Source organism: Carassius gibelio, chromosome B9 (genome assembly GCF_023724105.1).
Source record: "Carassius gibelio isolate Cgi1373 ecotype wild population from Czech Republic chromosome B9, carGib1.2-hapl.c, whole genome shotgun sequence".
Classification (NCBI taxonomy): Eukaryota; Metazoa; Chordata; class Actinopteri; order Cypriniformes; family Cyprinidae; genus Carassius; species Carassius gibelio.
In genome coordinates, this window is record NC_068404.1 from 22,471,446 (window position 1) to 22,491,369 (window position 19,924).

Below are 19,924 nucleotides of genomic sequence, written 5' to 3' on the forward strand. Positions count from 1 at the left end.
GACTCAGAAGTTGACTCCCATGAAAACCGTCTCCCTCGTTTCATGGGGAGACCGACGGGTGTGGGAGGCACCTCAGGACTCGGTGAGGGATGTGCCTGATCCCCCAGAGCGGCCACGGCCAGGATACGACCCTCTGGAATCGATGGCAGGTGGGTAGGTGAAGGGACCTCTGTGGCTCCTCCTTTCGACCGCTTGCTCGGGTGCGACCTCCCCTGGTCCCCCGGAACACCACTAGGCGTGAGCCCTCAAAACCATCCCGCTTGCTGGCTGATGACATCCAGTATTGCCTCCTGTCTGCTGAGTTCCCTTTTGGTCGGTTCATTCTGTCAGGGTTTGCAAGGGAGGAACTCAGGTGCAGACAGGAAGTAACGCAACACAGGATTTATTATACAAAAGGGAAAACAAAAACCCACGAGGGGGAAAACAAGGGCTAGGGAAGACACTAAATAATTCTACAAAACTCAATAAACAAGGCAAACAAAGACTCTGAACACCAACTACTAACAAACACTCACTGCAAGACAAAAGACTTCTTAGAGGAATAATCTCAGACGAGGTACAATCATGAATGATGAACACAATGAACCGACGCAAGACAGAGCACACTAGGAGATCTAAATAGGGGAACTAATCAAGACACGACAGGTGTTACAGATAGGACAATCACGACACGACTAGGATAACAAGGGGGGCGGGGCAAGGGAACGAGACAACACAAGCACATGGCCCAAAGGCAAGGTCATGTGCTTGTACACAAAACACGGGTCTGTCATGATCCTGCCTCAAGACTAGGAAAAATCAAGGACACGAGGGCAGAATCATGACATATTGATTTGTAAGTCAGAATCAGAAACTCATAATGTGTGCACAAGAGTTTTATTAACTAAACGCTAATGCAAACTAGTGTCTGGATGCAAAGTCTTGATAGTTTGGAGGATCGGTGGTGTAGGAGTCGTGATCATGTTCTTCTGGTTTTGAAGAGTGATGAATTCCAAAGATGTCCTGACTTAATGGTAATTGGGAATTTCTTACCAGTGGAAAGTGGAAAGAGCTAAGAGAGAGGTCAGCTGAGATCCTAAGCTCTTGGGTGAATGGAAAGTCAAGGCACGAGGCCTGGCGCAGACTTAGTGGGTTCAAGAGAGTTCTAGATCATCCTCTTCATCCCCTTAGGACCTAAAAGAACCACAGACTGACGGCGGGTCACTGATGTAAGGCCTTTAAAGGGATCCTCGGGTATTAAGACATGTATAGCTTAATTTAACAAATTATGCATCTTATTGAAATATGTAATAGAAAACCCACAAACGATGTATGCTATTTAAAAAAAAATCCAATTTTTACACTATTACAAATGGTTGCACTCGGCGAGATCCTTTCACTTTTTACTGCGACACAACTCAGAATACACAACTCAAGAAAATAAAATACTGATATGATACCACATTGTGTGGCTATTGGATGTCATTTTCAGACGGAGGGCAACAAGAGAAGCAATATAAGACTTCACTGATTTCCTAGAGATAAGAAGAGGGGAAAAGAATGGGAAGATGCATGTGGACGAATAAAACTTCCTAAAGACCCGCTTTTTTTTATCTCAACTCTAGCCCTGATGCCTTTGAGGTTCTCACTGGACCACAGCTACTGAAACGGCTTACAAACGGCTGACACAACAAACGCTTTGCCATCCTGTTAGGATGTAAACATGCCGAAGCTAATCATGATGCCGTGGCCGCTGTAGGAGTTTCTCAGCACAGATTTCCCTCAAGATCTTGGGCGTTTAGACTCCTTGTGGGGAAAAATCGATGGTACGGCATTTGGTTTAAGCCTATACTTATATCCATCACCACCTGTAAGCTCTTTCAGTAGCTGTAGTCATCATATCAGTATTTTATTTTCAGAGTTGTCTATTCCTAGTTGTGTTGTGATAAAAACAGCAACAGGTAGCAGCAGTAGGTCACTGAGTGCAACCATTTTACGCCATCGGAAAAATGGCGCCCCCATAGTCCAAATTATGTATAAGACTGAGATTTTTTTTAAATAATATTAATCTTTAATGGGTTTTCCACTAAATATTTTTAGTAAGGACATCATTTACGTTATATTAAGCTGTACAAGTCAAAATACCCAGGGATCCCTTTAAGGTCTGAGAAGGTTCACGCCTCTCACGATGGGCTTGTCCAATGAGAAAGGCTGAAATTCCAAGTGGAAATATTGGGGAGTTTTACAACCCTTTGTGTGAAAGCCTGGTAATTTGAATATGTAACTAGATCAGATTTTATATACATAATTTGATATACAAACTAGTAAGGATTCTTAGAACACAAATATGTTAAATACACTCTTGTTTAGATCATCAGAAGACCAATTCATAGATCCTAAACATGGTAAGAATACATAAACGAGTGGTTCTATCATAAGCATGCATAAAACAGTCAAATTCAACAGACAATATAAAAGAACAGCAATAATATACACAATGACCTAAAGGATATGTGTGTTCATTCAAAGAGAGGTTTTCTTGTGAACTTATTAGAGAAGAGTCCCTATTTATGGGCATTATGTGTCTGTTTTTGAGAGACTTGAGTTGCTTTCCCACATTCCTTGGAGCAATAAACTGAGGCCTGTTCTGCCTTTTTGAGGTTATAGTTGTATTTCGGGGAGAGGTCCATAGCCTCTTTGGTTAGATTAGGGGGTGTTAGATATTATTTTTTATATATAATAAATATAATATATTCTGATTGGTCCAAATGCTACATAATGAAATTAAATTGACAGGTGTTTGATTGGCAGGAGATCTGACCAATCATAACACAGAATCTGCCATTTTTGTCTGACTAACAAACCAGAAAGTAGGTTACATTATAACGTCGGTGTACTTGAACTTTCAAAATTTGAAAGCTGAGACTTTGTTAAATACCAAAAGTAACCTGCTTTGTCCTGTCTGTTGGCACGTTGTTAAGTTTCCTCTTTGTAAGTTTCCTCAATGTGTGAGAACATGATGTGAGGCGTGAGAGCGGTATCCTTTGTAGGACAAAGGGTAGGGGGGGGGGGGTCTTTGCAAAGGGTTAATTCTATTCTGAGTAATGCACACCAATTACTTAAATGCTGCATCTGAAACAGTAAATAAAAGTAAATATCAGGTAAAAAAAAGAAGAGACAGCAATGAGTAGAAGTAGGTGGACAAAACCAAAACCACAAAACATGACAACATGCAATGTCATTGTGTAAAGATTAGATTATTAGAATTCTATAAACACTGTGCTTATTTATTCTTGTGCATCTGTGTAGTTTGACAAAAAAACGCAAAAAAAAAAAAATGTTTGAGTAAACCTGAAAATATATTATATATATATAAAAGAGTGGACAAAAGGCCATGAACCACACAAAACCCACCATTAACTGATACAAAAGCTTCTGATCAAGAAAAAATGACTAGCGTACAAAATCAGAACCTTGAGACAGCGCAGACACAAACCTTGACAAAAACAAAGTCCTCTTTCAAGATAATTTGTTCTAAAAGGCAGGAAAATAAATAGCTTGCATGAAGGACAGGAAGTTGAAACCCATTTTCCACAGCTGAAAATAAGAATAATGAGCAGTGCAACTACAACACTATGTGTGTAAGAGGCAATCATAGATTCAGGATAATATCAAATAATATGTCTAATCAAAGGTTGAATTATGAATTACAACTCCAATAATCACAAAACAGTTCCTAAAGAAGCTTGGAAAGTAGGAGAGGAGAGGAAAGGAAGTAAATGCTTGGTTGCACCCTTACCTTACATTAATTATTTTTTGGAGTCATATAGTAATATTAAAATATAAATCTGATAGCCTGTATATAAAATAAATAAAAACAAATTAATTAATGTGCAAACCAACAAATGAATAATAATAAAAAAAAAAAACGTATGAAAAAGCAAATAAAGAATCGAACCAACAAACAGATCAATAACAGAATGAATGCACGCACACTTCACACATTTGACATTGATCATTTTCTATTCTGATTCTGGGTAGAGAAGAAAATAGCACGATCAAAAGCTGCCATCAAGGGCAAACAAAAAAGAAAGAGAAAGAAAAGGACACAGAACTAAAGAAACTCTAAAAGACAGAGAACAACAGAAACTGTTAAATTGACACACTCGTCTTCTTATGGAGGCGGTTATTATTGTGAGGTAATTACTATCTAAGAAGCATTTATGTTCGGCTTTAAAAAAAACAACAAGGAGTTGCATAAATGTTGAGTAAAAAATGTTTGTCTAGGTATGAAAAAAAAATCAAATTCTTCTGAAAATGACAACAGAACAGCACTTTGAAATGTCAAAGAAAGGAACGCGAAGTTTAACCTGTGCCTCAGTGATGGGACGAGGTATAATTATTACAAATCACCTGCCTCTCAAGGTCTTTGAGGACACGGACACAAAAAGACACAGCTCTCTCTGGACTGACAGCAGCAGCTGATAGTGCTTTCGATGAAGCCTGTGTGCACAGCACATTACAATGCACTTTTCTTTTCCATTATGTCTTTTCATAAATAACTGAAAGCTACAGTATATTTTATGACATTAAAAGGGTAAATAACATTAATGCATAAAGATTATAAATGTATACTATTAACTGCTGCAATTATTTATGAGAATATAAGATGTATTATATAAAACAAGGCATTATTACAGCATAAAGAATACTTTAACACTACTTATCAAACATTTACACTTTAATGTTTCTTGTGCACAATTTTAATAAATCAATAGCAGAGTCAATAGGTATTACAGTACGTAAAATAATAAATTTCATTATTTCAGTGGTGGCCAAAATTATTAGAACACTAGTATTTTCACCATCTAAAAATAGATTAAGTCAGTTATTTATATCTGTTGCTGTAGTGTGTCAGTAGGAAATATTTCGAAGGAAATATTTTGCCAGTAATTGTAATAATCCAGAGAGATTTGTGTTTGTACAAGTTTGTACGAGTCTGACAACAGTCTCCTAGATGATTCAATGAATGAATGAAAAATATTGATTTATTTATTAAGAAGTTTATTTTATTTAGGAAGGTTTAATTTATCGTTTAAAATATTAACACCAAATATATATCATAAAAATAGATCAGTTATATTCAGTCAAGTGTTTCCAAATTTTTAACTAATAGCATTTGATTAATTATATACACTTTATACAGTATATACAGTCTGCATTAAAAGTTTACTAAACAAACAGAAAAAACAAGCAAAAAAGGAACATGGTCGGATGTACTAGTGAGTCTGATAATGGACAAATCACATCATGTTGTTGAGATGAAAAGACATAGAAAATGAAACAAAAACTAGTAAAAAGAAATGGAAAAAAGAGAAAACTATTTAATGCAAAAATCCTTAATCAACAACATTCAAATGTTTCAATTGCTTTTCAAGGCGAATTGAATATAGAGCTGTTCCATTTCACATTCAAATGAATACCTCAAATAGCTCACTCCATTGAGTCTGACTTAATAACCCAGCAGGGAGGATGGTTGAAAGCCAGTCACAAGGGAAACCCTGCGACCGGAGCCAGAGCACCACATCACTGTGTCTCCCACACACCACCCCTCTGAAAATCAATAGAGCAATATCAGAATATACCAGCGACAAACTGATTTTATCCATGGCAATTTCTCCCCCGAAGGAATTCAGCTGTGGCACCAATGACGACAAGCCGGTTTGATCAAATTCGGGATTAGACCCAGAGCAGTTAATAGCCTTTATTCTCTTAGATATCATTTATGGATGGTACTAATCACTTAACACATCTCTGGAGAACTGCTATGAGAGGAATGACATGATAATGTGACAGGGGATCAAAAGGCACATAATGTTAAGGTCTGACAAGCTGATAGTCCTCGACAGAGAGTGAGAGAGATGTTGCTGGGCTCTGTTCCAGATTTGATCTGTCTCAGGGTTACAGGGCGCTGACTATGTTCAACATTTAGTAAACCAGTGTTGGGAGTAAGTCCTTAAAAGTTGCTACAAACCAACTTAGCTGTTGCTCAGAAGTGTAATCCTTCCATAACAGCTAGCAGTGGCAAACTTTAATAAAATAAGTTACATTGCTCTAATTATGGAGCCCTGCAACAGAGCGAGCTATTAAATAATCAAACATACTCAGATACTATTAATTATTAAATTTAAAGGGCAAATCACTTTAGGGGTTGAACTAACCCTTTACTGTATATAGAACTCAAAAGCTTCCTCAACAGTGTGGCCGTGTTGCAAGGTTAATTTTTTAACGAATATGTGCAATTTGCTTGTTGGTAATAAACATTTAAACTGTTATCCATTGTATTTTATGTTGTTGGGTATCACAAAACGGAATATAATACGAAAAAGTAGGTACTATCTTACAGCGGTCTCCTTTCCCCCACAATGCATTGCATCACGTCACTATGGGGAGAGAATTTACCAAAGCCGCCTTGAGAGCATTGAGAGTGACTAGAGAGACTGGAGTATTCAGATAGCGCAGAACGCAGATTATAGATAAATAGATAAATACATATATATAGATAGATAGATAGATAGATAGACTAGATACAGTAAATAGATAGATAGACAGACAGATAGATAGAGAGGTAGCGACAGCACTCCCTTCCCTACAGCATAAGCTTTCTAATGCAGTTTACATGGGACGGCAGCCACACAAGGTCCTGTCAAACACAGCGACACACACGCGGCTACGTTTGCAACAACATTTTCACCGGAGGACGAGTTTAACGCTTAGAAACGTCCATATAGCTAGCATGATGCCTTTTATTTCTAGATGACAAAGACAAAATTTACCAGTTCTACGACACTATGACAAAGGTTACCGGTACTTCTCTGAACTAACGTCATGATCACTGCCACTAGATATAAAGAAAACATTGATTTTTCACTATTTTTCTGCTATTCAATGACAGTAATAAATAAATACAATTATATATATATATATATATATATATATATATATATATATATATATATATATATATATATATATATATATGTATGTGTGTCGTTATTGCGCACTGCTGCTCGTAAACTAGCTCCAGTGCTCATTGCTGCGATGCTAAATGATAGCAACTCACCAGGACACTTCACCAACTCATTCTCTTCGGACTATGCATAGGCTTGGACTGACATCAGTTCTTGGCAATTCCTCATTTGCCCTCTCACGGCTGGCTCGATCGAAATTACACAGCTGCGGGCCATCATACATGTTTGCTCTCGCCACCTCTTCCTCATCCCAGTCAGTCGCTATAGTTCTGATGCTGCGCGCGTTACAGGTTTTTGAGCTCGTAATCACTATTTCATACCACTACTAACGACTTTGTACCTTTCCAGGCAAGTTATGCCAAACTTTCTGAGCGCAAGGAATTGTAACTACATTTTTTATTTTATTGCAACGTTGCATAGACCTAAAATCGTTTTTTCAACGTGTACTAGTTGCATAAACACTGCATCCGCAGGCAGTATTATTCGTATGGGCTGTCATCGTTGTTTCGTGTGCTGTGTGACCTCGGAACTCGGAGTACATCGATCTAGTACGAGACACGAGTTCACAGGTGGGAAGTCACGGATTTGATTGCCGTTCCAGTGCACTTTCAAGGGTTTAAGGTTGGAAAAACACGGGTTAAGGGTTGCCTGGAACGCTGCATCATACTAGACTGAGGCTACCTTTCCTCGACTTCTCCCCAACTTGACGTCATCACCAAGTTGCGTAAAAAAACCGTTTATACCAAAAACTTAAAAAATAGGTCTTTAAGACCATTTTTGAGACATTTTAAAAATGATATACATATCATGAGTGATTTATGTACCCATTAATCGAAAGTGGCCTTTAAGCCCCTCGCTATACTTCTTAATGAAAGCAAGAGAAAGATGCAGTTAAAGGTAAGGGGGCAGCAACAGCAGATTTCACAAAGAAAATTGGACGAACAAGAAAAGAATGAATGTAGGCAAAGAAAGAGACAGATGAGAGAGATGAGCGAGCAGAGCTTCTGTGTTGTCTCCTTCCCTGTGGGCATGGCTGGGATTTCAAACATTGCTTGACTCCACTGCTGTTCCCTGTTAGTCTGCCTAAGACAGAAGATCACGCTCCTCTGGGAGAACCTGGTCTCCTGGACATTTCTAAACACTGCCATTTTCCAAGAATACAGCACAAAATGCAGCACAGTTAGGCTGTAAGTGATGTCAGCATTACAATGTGGCATTTGGGTAATGTATGCTGCGTCGAGTGGACTCTAGAAGAGGGACTGGGTAAGTGGAACAATACACACAGCTTAAATTATTTACCCGGCCTGCTGTGCCATGTCTCTCTCTCTCTGCTCTATTTCCTTTGCCTAGTCACAGCAAGTGAATGAAGATATTTCATGGACCAGAAACATTGGTCCATAAGAGTGAGACTGTGTTCCTGAACAATTTATGCACGCTGGGTTAACTATCTAGCCAGATTTCACATCAAAATAAGCCTATTTCCAGTGTTACAGACTTAACTAAAGCAAAAACAAACAAAGTGTGAGGTGTAGAAGTCCATTATGTTTACAATGTTGCTTTTTATTCATTCATCTGCCACAGATTACAAAAAGATAGTACTGCCTCTAAAAATATACCATTTAGCCATCACTGTTCAAGGAATTAAACTTTATACATATGATTTGTATTTAACTCTGCATATTAAGCTAAGATACATTATACATTTAAAAGCATTTGGCAGTCACTATTATGCAAAGCACTTTGCATTGCATTTCGAAAAATATTTTTTTATATAAGTTTTGGTCATCCTCTATTGTAATCTACAATTGCAATACTGTTGCACCACAACTGTTTTTAATTGCTGAAAATTCAGGAATATTTGAGATTCAGGAATTTTGATCTAGAAATCATATGATGTTGCTAAAAAATTATTATTTTGTGTATTTGGTTTAATGAAATGTGTTCATGCAGTTTAAGAAAAAACAACAACATTATTTTCCACATAATGTACATTATTGTTTCTCCTCTATGCCCCGCCTTTCCGAAACGCGTCATTTTTTACAAAGCCCATTGGTCTGAAAAGCAAGGTGTGCTCTGATGGGCCAGCTCATACTAAGTTGTTCGAAAAACACATTATTTTCCACATATTTTACATTACCCCAACACCTCTCTCCCCTGTCAGGCATGAAAGACTCAAATCATTCCTGTATCAAATGAAGGCCGATCTTCTGAAATATGAAATGTGCTGTGATTGGATAGCTGGGATAGTTGTTTTGATTGGCTCCACTCGGTGCCTGATTGGGAAATATGTCATGTCCCTTACCATAGCTGCCTGCCAGCTTCAGTGTAAATATTGCTCCAAAATCAAATCAATTTGAGCACGGTTTAAACCCAGATGATTATAACCACTCTAAATTCGTCTAAATAAATAACTCCTTTTGAATTGGACTTTGAGCTTTGAAACTTTGGAGATATTTTTTTATGCACAAACACCAACATTACAGACTAACTAAAGTTATAAAATTGAAAAAGCATAATAGGACCCCTTTAAGAATATCTCTTTGGGTTTGAGACTTTAGTCTTTGCAACTTTAGGGATCTTATCTATTCACAAATAGCTTGTAACACTCCAAAAAAAAAAAGGAAAACTTGAAACTAGTTTTCCTTTCATTTAATTCAGTGTCATACTTGCCAATTCTTTGTATTTGTGAAATTTCTGTTATTATTTCTGAAACTAGTGCAGTTTCTGAGTGAAAACACATAAAAAAAACTGAATGAATTTTTTTTTTTTTTTACACATTTAAATAAAGTGAATTGCAGTAAATAAAGAGGTATCATATAGATCACAAGTGCAGTATGGAGTACCTCAAGGCTCAGTACTAAGACGTTACTTTTCATGCTTTACATGTTACCCTTGGGCTATATCATCAGGAAGCACGGTGTTGGCTTTCACTGTTATGCTGATGATACTCAGCTCTATATTTCTTAGAGGTTCAGACAAACATACCAATTTAAAAATATGATTAATGGAATGCATAGTCGATATAAAAACCTGGATGAGAAGTAATTTCTTACTGCTAAATTCTGAAAAAATAGAGGTGTTAATTATAGGCCCTAAAACCTCTGCATGTAATAATATTGAACGCTGTCTAAGACTTGATGGCTGCTCTGTCAATTCTTCGTCATCACTTAGGAACCTACGTGTGTTAATTGATAGCAATCTTTACTTTGAAAGCCACATTTCTAGCATTTGTAAAACTGCATCTCAAAAATATATCTAAATTACGACCTATGCTCTCAATGTCAAATGCAGAAATGTTAATTCATGCATTCATGACCTCAAGGTTAGGTTATTGTATTGCTCTATTGGGTGGTTGTTCTACACGCTTAATAAACATACTCCAGCTAGTCCAAAATGCTGCAGCTAGAGTTCTTACTAGAACCAGAAAGTATGACCATATTAGCCCGGTTCTGTCAACTCTGCACTGGCTCCCTATCAAACACTGAATAGATTTTAAAATATTGTTTATTACTTATAAAGCCCTTAATGGTTTAGTACCTCAGTATTTTAACAAGCTATTATTGCACTATAGTCCTCTATGTCCGCTGCATTCTCAAAACTCTGGCAATTTGATAATGCGAATATCAAAATGCAACTGCGGGTGCCAGATCCTTTTCCTGCTTAGCTCCTAAACTCTGGAATAATCTACCTAACATTGTTCGGGAGGCAGACACACTGTGTCAGTTTAAATGTAGATTAAAGACCCACCTCTTTAACCTAGCTTAGACAAAACATACTAACATATTTCTAATATTCAAATCCATTAAAATTTTTTTAGGCTGCATTAATTAGGAAAATCCAGAACCGGGAACACTTCAAAAAACACACAATGTACTTGCTACATCATTAGAAGAATGGCATCTATGCATGTTTTTTTTTCTCTATTCTGTCACCAATGGCATTTTGGTTCCTTGTCGCTGTTGCCTCTGGCTGGCTTAGTTAGGAATTACCAGCGTCTTCATTGACTTGATTGCACAGATACTATTTAAACTGAACTGAGCTGGATGATGACAATTTATTCAATGATGAACAGCCTTTTTGCTTTATTGAAACACTATTTTCCTATTTAATATTGTTCAGCTGCTTTGTTAAAATCTATATTGTTAAAAGTGCTATATAAATAAACTTGGTGACTTGAATTGACTTGATAACACAAACTGATAAAATGTACACATGCTACACTGCAAACCATTTTAGATATACAAACGAATAAATGACAATGGCCTTGATAGTTTTTATATTGGGCTAACAAAGTGACACTGCCCATAATTCTGAGCCTAACAGCATCTTGGTTACTCGCACTGAAGGTTGACTGATAATCGCCACTGTTTTGATCTTACACAGTTCTGTTATGTTTCCAAAGTTTTGCCATAATAAACGGACAGACAATGCTCACCACTTCCAACAATTATTAAAGTTTGTGTCGCCATGGAAGTGTCTGGAGGAACAGCTGAAGAGAAACATACCACTTGTCATTTTGTCAAAGAAGCCAAAAGCGGCGCATAGTAAATGTCAGGCCAATACACTTATAGTAGTTTTTTTTTTAGCCAATCAGAAGGACGCAAAGCTGTTGTGTAACAATAATTAGGTATTATGAGAGGAAACATTTCCAACTGGCCCTGACATTGAAGCAGAAATTACAGGGACACTTATAAAAACATCAAAACCCCCGACTCACCATCCTTATTCTGAATTATGCAATATGCATCTGTCAAATTGGATGTTAAACACTGTCATTTGTACATAATGTTTGTTTACTACAACATCAGACTCCACAGAGGTTTGCATTTGCTGTCTGTCTTACATTGGGCCTCATATTTTTTTAACCCTATGGTGAGGTATGGATTTAAATTTAGCCACATGATTTAAAACCCTATTGAAAAATCTCTGAATATGTGTATAATGCATGTATGACCTTGCAGTAAAATGAACAACATTTTAACGCACTCTAACCGAGCAATACTGAAGAATATTTAAAAGGCAGCATGCAATAGAAATGGAACAAAGAGCAGGGCTGTTTAAAAGAGGTCCTTCAAAGACAAACCACACTAATGAATGAATGAATCGAAAGAACGTTTACCCTCATGTCATGCTTTCTTCCTTTAAGAAAAAAGAAAGATTTAGCAACCCCACAGTGAAAAAGAGTTAACTTGTAAATCAAAGTAATGGATATTTGTTCAGTTCTGCTATATGCCACTGTAAGACTTATATACATACAGTATATATACATATAGAATAAAATCAATAATATGTGAAAATACATACATATAATGAAGAAATTCATCAAAAGTGACAAACAAATAAATGTTATCACATTTTGGGGAAAGACACATTTCCAAAATTGTCTTAAAGCAAATGCCACTGTAATATTGTTCAAATATTTTACAAATATGGCCTAAAGAAAGTCAAACTTTACTGTGCTACTGCAGACTTTACTGTACTAAGTAAATAGTATCCAATCAATGTTTAGCTCTTTCAGCCTCTGCTAGTATATTAGTCTATTAGCTCCCACAAAACTGACAGATCTGAGCTATAATAAAGACTTGGCTCATATGAGAGCAGTGGCATCATCAAGCTGGTCAAGCTCCAGCGTTCCCCACCAAACCTCTCACTGAGTTTTATGGATCCAATTCCAGGTGCAGATATTTGGCTGTATTTCACTGCCAGCATCGGCCCTCATCCATCCACCAGCTCAAACACCAACAAAGGCATTTCAGATGGAAGTTGTGAGAAATCAATTTAGTATGATATCCATATTCATGAATACTCCCCCTATCTTTCCTGTGAGACAGAGGGCATTCACCAACTTCACAAAGGCCTCGGCCAGTGAAATTTACTCTGTGTACTTGTTTATGACAGACATGCGTTCTCAGCAGTTATTTATGTCGTGATGAGAGACTTCAGAAGCGATCAATGCATTAAAGTGGATTTCAAAGCAAATGACAAACCTTCTTTAACAAAGACGTGATGATCGATGCGATGCCTTTTTTTGCACAATAAAGTATAAAGTACAGTACATTAACAAAGATAAGCAAGACAAGGACTGAGAAAGGGAAATGAACACACAGATAATGTGACCTGTGGACTTGCTCATATTGTACCTGTGAGGTTCTTAAGGCCAAGCTGACGGAGTCCGAAGTTGCCATCTCTGCGGTAGTTGAGGAAGATGGCCAGGGCGTAGCGGTCTTCATACAGTCTGGTGCCGCGGATGATGCGCAGATTCTCCAGGGGCAGATACTCAAACTGATTCAGTGCCACAAGTACATAGCCGGTCACCTCACGAATGGACTGCAGACAGAATAAAGCAAAAACATGATTAACAAACATGAAAAAAAAGTATTCTGACCAAATACATTTTTCTCAAGCAATGCTGTATATATTTTACCTTGTGTATGTGTTTGTGTATGTCAGTAAGAGTGTGATTGGAAAGGTAGTATTTTTTTTCTATTACTTTGATCAAAAGTGTAAGGGCCCATAATGTAATTGAACTACAAAAAAGTGTTTAAAGGATTTAACAGTTAGAAAAAGTAACATCAAAATATTATGTATAAAATAAAATAAAAAAGAGAGAGAAATTAAAGACAAATGGGGGAAGTGAGTGGGGGTAAGGTTTTTTTTCAGGAGAAAAACATTAAAATAACTTTTTTTCTCAATACAGTAAAAGTATTTATTTTAACATATAGGAATACAATCTAAATTAGCCTTTAATATTTAAAACAACATTAACATCAACAAGGACACAAAATCTGAAATATATTTATTATACATAATCAAGAAACATATTTTAATTCAAATTTTATCATTTCAACAGAAATTAAATATTTGTGTGTATTCTAGATAATTATATATTCTAAAAACTACTGTGAAATCTGTTATTTTAGCTAAGTTTCATCTGTTTAGTTGGCTAAGGCACCCATTAAGGCTAGGCTTTGCTGTATTTTTGAAATTTGATAAATACAATTATTGTTTGTCTGAGCTATTGCTATATTTCCATCACCTTGTTTTTATATGCATCTTGAAAAGTCGCATCAGAAACAAGTGATGAAAACACCAAACTTAGAGAAAATAATCCCTTAATTAACAAAAAAAGAAATACATGTGTGCATACTTGAGGTGGTTTTTGACTTGTGCGAAAAGTGTTGATGCGAATAATGGGAGAAGGATAAACATTTACTGAATAAGTTCCTCCATGTGCATCAAAAAGCGTCATATGACTTTTGTTCTATGAGATGGAACAACCTGACTAACCAGCAGACCGATTTTGTTGCACAGAATCTAAAATGTTGTTATGGTCATTCTTAAATGCCCAAGCACAGCCTGTCATCAGAGTATTTCTGTATAATTGCCTCCCAGAACTGTTTCACTTGACTGCGTTCCCAAACAGCAGGCGTCCAAGTCCGAAAGAAATGACCGCATTTATTGTGTTTCGTCTGCTCACTCTTAAGTCCAAGTAATTTATTATGTATAAAAATTATTATATATACTGATACTTTTCTTAGTGATATTTAGTGCTTGTTTATCAGTAAGTGAAACATGTTGTTCTCTTTTCTTATTAATTGGATGGAAGCTGTGCTTATTCTTAAATATTTTACGCAATATTCCAATATTGCGCACGTTAAATTCACAGCTTTGGATGGAAAACCAAGTTTATTGGTTCAGGTAGCTGGACAGGCTCAGTTATCTCATCAAACTACTACTTGTGAAAAAGAGCCCCTTCCAATAGGATTCTGCTGAAATGGGTTGGTGAGGTGGTCGTGATGTAATCCTGCATGTAGAGTCACCTTAGGCCTCTCAGCACTTCATACAGTCATTAGCTGAAGTTTTGGGAGTGGGCAGCAGTAGGACACAATGAGCCACAGGGACTTTTCTCTCTCTCTCTCGGCCTTGTTCATTTCTCTCTCTACCCTCTACTAGACAGATAATGATCATGGGGATGACTCAAATCCATCCAACCACATCCGTGAGACCCTAGCTGTGACATACTGGTGCCGCCACTGCGCCTGTCATTAAGCCAGACACCGTTTCATTCATTCTGACAGAGCACCTCCTGCTGTGAATGATGACACTGAATGTGTATGCGTGTGTGTTGTGGGGCAGAATTAGCCCGGAGGAAATGCTAACATTGGGGAGTGCTCTCACTGACAGACGTCAGTTAGCGTGAGCATCATCTCAGGACCCATGCAGCGTGACAGGGCCGGTCCTGCCGCTGTCATCGTCCAAGATGTCCGGCTAATGGGAAGAGACATGAACTCTTTTTAGTGCGGTGCTAGAAGGCCAGTCAGAGCCTCAGTCATTTATCTGGGCTAATGAACTGTTCTAATAGCTGCGGGGACATTGCAGGAAGCACTTCCTGCGCCTGTACGTGGGGTATCACTGATGTGTGCTGAGAGAATTGTGTCAAGTGGGGTTACAGGACTTCCGACGAGGAGGTAAGAAGAGCAGACCAACTGGAAATAGCATCTTCCCAGCTATATGCAGAATCAGTGTTACTTCGATACACAAAAGCAAAGCAGACAGGAGAAGAAAGTGCTTATTTATTTATTTTTATATATAACTCTGATATGGTTTCATTAAGAGTGTAACAAGTTAGCAGGCCATATTGCAATTGTATGTTAAAAATAATTCTCTGCTTGTTTTAAACAAGTGTTAAAAAAGGGTAGGGCTGGGCGATAAATGATATCGTATCAAGGATGCAAAAATGTTAATGTCAATAATGATAATAAGCTCTTGACATTTTTACTCAGTGCAGTATACATTAATAAGTCCTAATAAGTGATGTTGTTGATAAGTCTGCATTTGAGTCTACTACACACATACTCAAGCATGCATGATGTTTACAATGATTTCAGCATCTGCCAACTCAGTATATGAGGACATGAACACATTAACTTCATCTCCAGAGCTGTTATAAGAGTCACTTAATGAGCTTTACACTTTTTACTTTGAGAAAAACTACAATTAAATACAAACTGAAACATCTTTACACCAAACCACAAAAATCATAGTTTGGTTTACTTGAAATCATGACAGAAATATATTAAATGTACTTCTCATAGTTATAATAATATTATAATTTTTAAGGAATATCACGCAACAAGATATTTGTCCATGGTTATATGTTTTTTCCTAATGTTGCGCAGAATTTTAAAAAATGCAGCTTTGTTATAATTGTTATAAATTCATTTGATTACATTTTTAAAGATTTATTAAATTGTTAAAGTTTTATTAAATATTTTCACAAATTTTTCAGATTTCACAATTTGTTATAGGGACAATTTCTTACTATTAATTGGTTGTTTATTTGCATGCCTATTATTAACACATTGGCTGTTCACTATTGCTTATAAATCACATATTCAGCATCCCTAATCCTACCCAGCACCCAAACTTAACAACTACCTGACTAACTATAGTGAATGCAAAAACGTGTTGTGTGTAAAAAGCCTTTAATAATAGGCTTTAAACAATCAGAATGAAAGTGAGATAAAATAATGTACATTGTGAAGTTCACAAAAAGTATCAAATTGGTGGACCTGCAAGTTGGTACCATAAAAATGTTGCACCCCCCCACCCCCAAAAAAAGCAAAAAATCTTAATCCGTCTCTCCACTTCACTCACATACACTAATCCCATCATGGCATCTGAATGTGGATGAAAGCTCGAATACCAGCCAAGCCTTTGACCTTGCTGTGGTCCCTCCATTTCCTCTTCCTCTCCTTACGGCCAACAAAAAGCCAATGCACTCGCCACATCCTGCCAACAACCCCCTCACCCCTGGCCACCGGGAACTAAACCCATCCCAGTTACCTAGCAACCTCTGGAACCTGCTGCTGTCTAAAAGACATGAAAGAGAGGGGGAAGTAGAGGGTGGAGGAAAAAAAGCCCAGCAACATCTTTGTTGTACTTCTCCTAATTTAATTAAAGGATTACTTTGCAGAGATTTTCCACACAGCCTATTTGGCGTCCCGCATTCACTTTCCAGCACCATTTAATTCCTCTTTCTGAAACTAATTTGTTATTTTCAACCCAGTGGATCGATACTTTCCAGAGTGGAGAAGAGAGCAGAGGAGAGGGAAAGGATGGGGCCCTCTTTCTTCTTCCTGTTTGCTAAATAATGAAGCACATAAATAAGGGTAAACACCTTGTTGTGATTACAAGTGCAGTTTATAGCTAATGACGTGGCATCAATGAGGAGCTCTTTCCACCTGTTGTTAAACATAACACATCCAAGCTGAGCAGCTATAGAGATCAATAGACACACAACACCATGCCTCATTCTGTTTCAACATCTAGGTAGCGTTACCTCTTATGTGAAGGCACAGTTAGTTCTCTGGTGTTAGGAGCACCTATAGAAATTTCAACATTTTTGTTGGAGAAAGAATTTCACTCAAGGTGATCAGTCCTCTACAGAGTGAAAAACAAACCCTAAAACTTTTGAAGCAATGCACATATGCAGCTTTGGTTTTAAAATTCAAAGCTAAAGTCTGACTTTTTTTTGGTTAACACAAGTCTAAAATTAGAAAAAAAAAAAAAACATTGTGTATGGTTGCAGTTCAGGGTTAGATCTACATTCCAAGCTTCTCATTTTTATTCTTCAGAAAAACCCTTGACTTTTCTTATGCAACAGAAAAAAATAAAATAAATAAATAGTTACAAAAAATATCAGATCAAAATATGTCTTTGAAAGAACTTTCTCACAACACTAAGGATGTACATGTAATCACAAATACAGTAATAACAATAATATGGTAAAAACAATAGCCTAATAATGTGGAAATATTACTGCAATAAGTACTATTTCAATATGTTTTTATAATGTAATTTATTAATGATAAATCTCAGAAGTCATTACTCCAGTCTCCAGCGTCACATCACATCCTTTAGAAATGATTCTGATTTGGTAATTAAGAAACATTTCTTACTATTATCTATGTCGAAAACAGCTGTTTAAAATCTTTGGAAACATGATATATTAATGTGATACATTGAAAATTCTTTAATGAATAGAACAGAAATTACATAAGCAGTCACTCTCAGCATTTCTGCATATACTATCTGCTGTACTTACAAAATGACTACAGACGCCAAAGATGCTTTTAGAAGCCCATGAGAGAGACTCTTATAAAGGTGATCTAATAGAGCACTTAAAGATACACCCAGCACTAGAAGCCATTTGGACTTCGGTGATGGTTGTTGAAGGAAACAGGCCTACAGTCCTGATAAAGCCAATCTATAAATACAGCTCATATTCCTCTATGAGGTGTGAGGAAAGAGCGGGAGATATGAGAGCCCTGATGTTGGGTTTGGAAGCTCTGATGATAGTGGTACACTTCAAGCTCTCATGATAATTACAAGAGAAGGGAATCTGAGCTCTGAAAGACAATAAGTGCTGGTGAAGATTCTGTTAAATGGACTAGAAAGTTATTTAAATATACAGGATTACAGATACAGATTATCTGAAGCGAGTCTACCTTATGTTACCATTCAGATTACAGCATGGATTTTGGGAGATGTCTGTTGATTCTGGAAATACAGCCAGTTATAATGTATAACAAATAGAGGTATTCATGGTTCCATGAAGAACCTTCCATTGCACAAAATGTTCTTTATAGTTCATTCTTTGTATTATTAAAATTTTCTTCACACTTGAGGGGGAAAAAATATTTTTTTGAGTTCTTTGGGGACCTAAAATACTGTAGTTCTAAAATAGAACCTTTATCGTTAAGAGTGTGAAGAATTAGTGAATAAGATTCTATGGTAAAATATGGTGTGCAAAAATCACAACTGTTTAGTGAATATGCCCCGGGCCTTCCCTTCTAAGGCAGTCAGAGAAAACAGCAGTGAACAAAGTAAAAGAAAAAGATATGGACAGATTCACTAGACTTCCAGGGATTCTGGCTTTTCTCAGCGGTAGAGTGTCAGGGTAGAGGAAGTGTGCCGCAAAAACAAAACCCCCTTTTCACTCCCCGAGACGTGCTCAGTGTGGAAATAAACTCCTGCAATCCTCAAACAAGAGTGGAATGAAGAGAGAAGCAGAGCTGGGATGGACATAGAGATGAGGATGAGGTGAGCGGCAGGGCTGCAGTTGAGTGGATCATAGTTGGTCCTCTGTATATTTTAATGCATAATTAATACTCCACCTGTTCCAGTTCAGAGAAGACAAGAGTGGCTGGAAACGAGCGAGGAGGAGGACATACTAGACAAAGAGAGATTGAGAGAGATATAAAAGAGGGAGTGTAAACATATAGCAACGCCATGCCCCTGTGTATACCATTATGCTAATTAGTGCTCATTTACATACATATAGATCTTGTTTTGTCTTTTGGAAGGGTGGGCGGAGACATACATAGAGGTTCCAGGGTTTGGATCACTGCGTGTCCTTATGCTAATGAATCCTACTCTTAGAAAATACAAGCAGAGCAGCTCTCCGCTACATTTTTATATGAGTACATATTTATCATTATTCATTAGCAAAGTTCTTTGACTCAACATCTAGGTGGCACTTTCTATGAACATGGTACAAGTTGGTGTTTAAAGGCATTAAAGGCATTTTTTTTCTTAAGTCTGTTGGTTCTGATTGAATTGAATAATACTAATTCTTTATTTCTACCAGTTTTACCAGTAAATCACAAACAGTTGGAAAAGTAAGTGCCTTCCAGTATTGTTGTGGACATTGTTGTATAGGGCAACTGATTAAAAATAATAAATAATACTAGAGCAGAATGATTATAATAACATTAGTCCTTTTAGCACTTCTTCAAATTCAAAACTTTTTATGATAGTGTTTCTTGTAACTGCTTTTCTGATAAATATACAGTGTGATAAAAACAACAACAACAACAAAAACTCTTTATTAACTGGAATCTGAATTCTGA

General features: G+C 37.0%; 1 protein-coding gene across 3 annotated transcripts in view; it reads right to left on the reverse strand.

The window, feature by feature from the left end:
* The window catches only part of erbb4b (erb-b2 receptor tyrosine kinase 4b), a 317,969-nt gene that overhangs the window by 118,836 nt on the left and 179,209 nt on the right, over positions 1–19,924 (reverse strand). For all 3 annotated transcript variants that reach the window (XM_052566051.1, XM_052566049.1, XM_052566050.1), the window contains one exon: positions 13,151–13,337. In XM_052566051.1, coding sequence (XP_052422011.1) covers positions 13,151–13,337 — 187 coding nt within the window. The remainder of the gene's footprint in view (positions 1–13,150; positions 13,338–19,924) is intronic.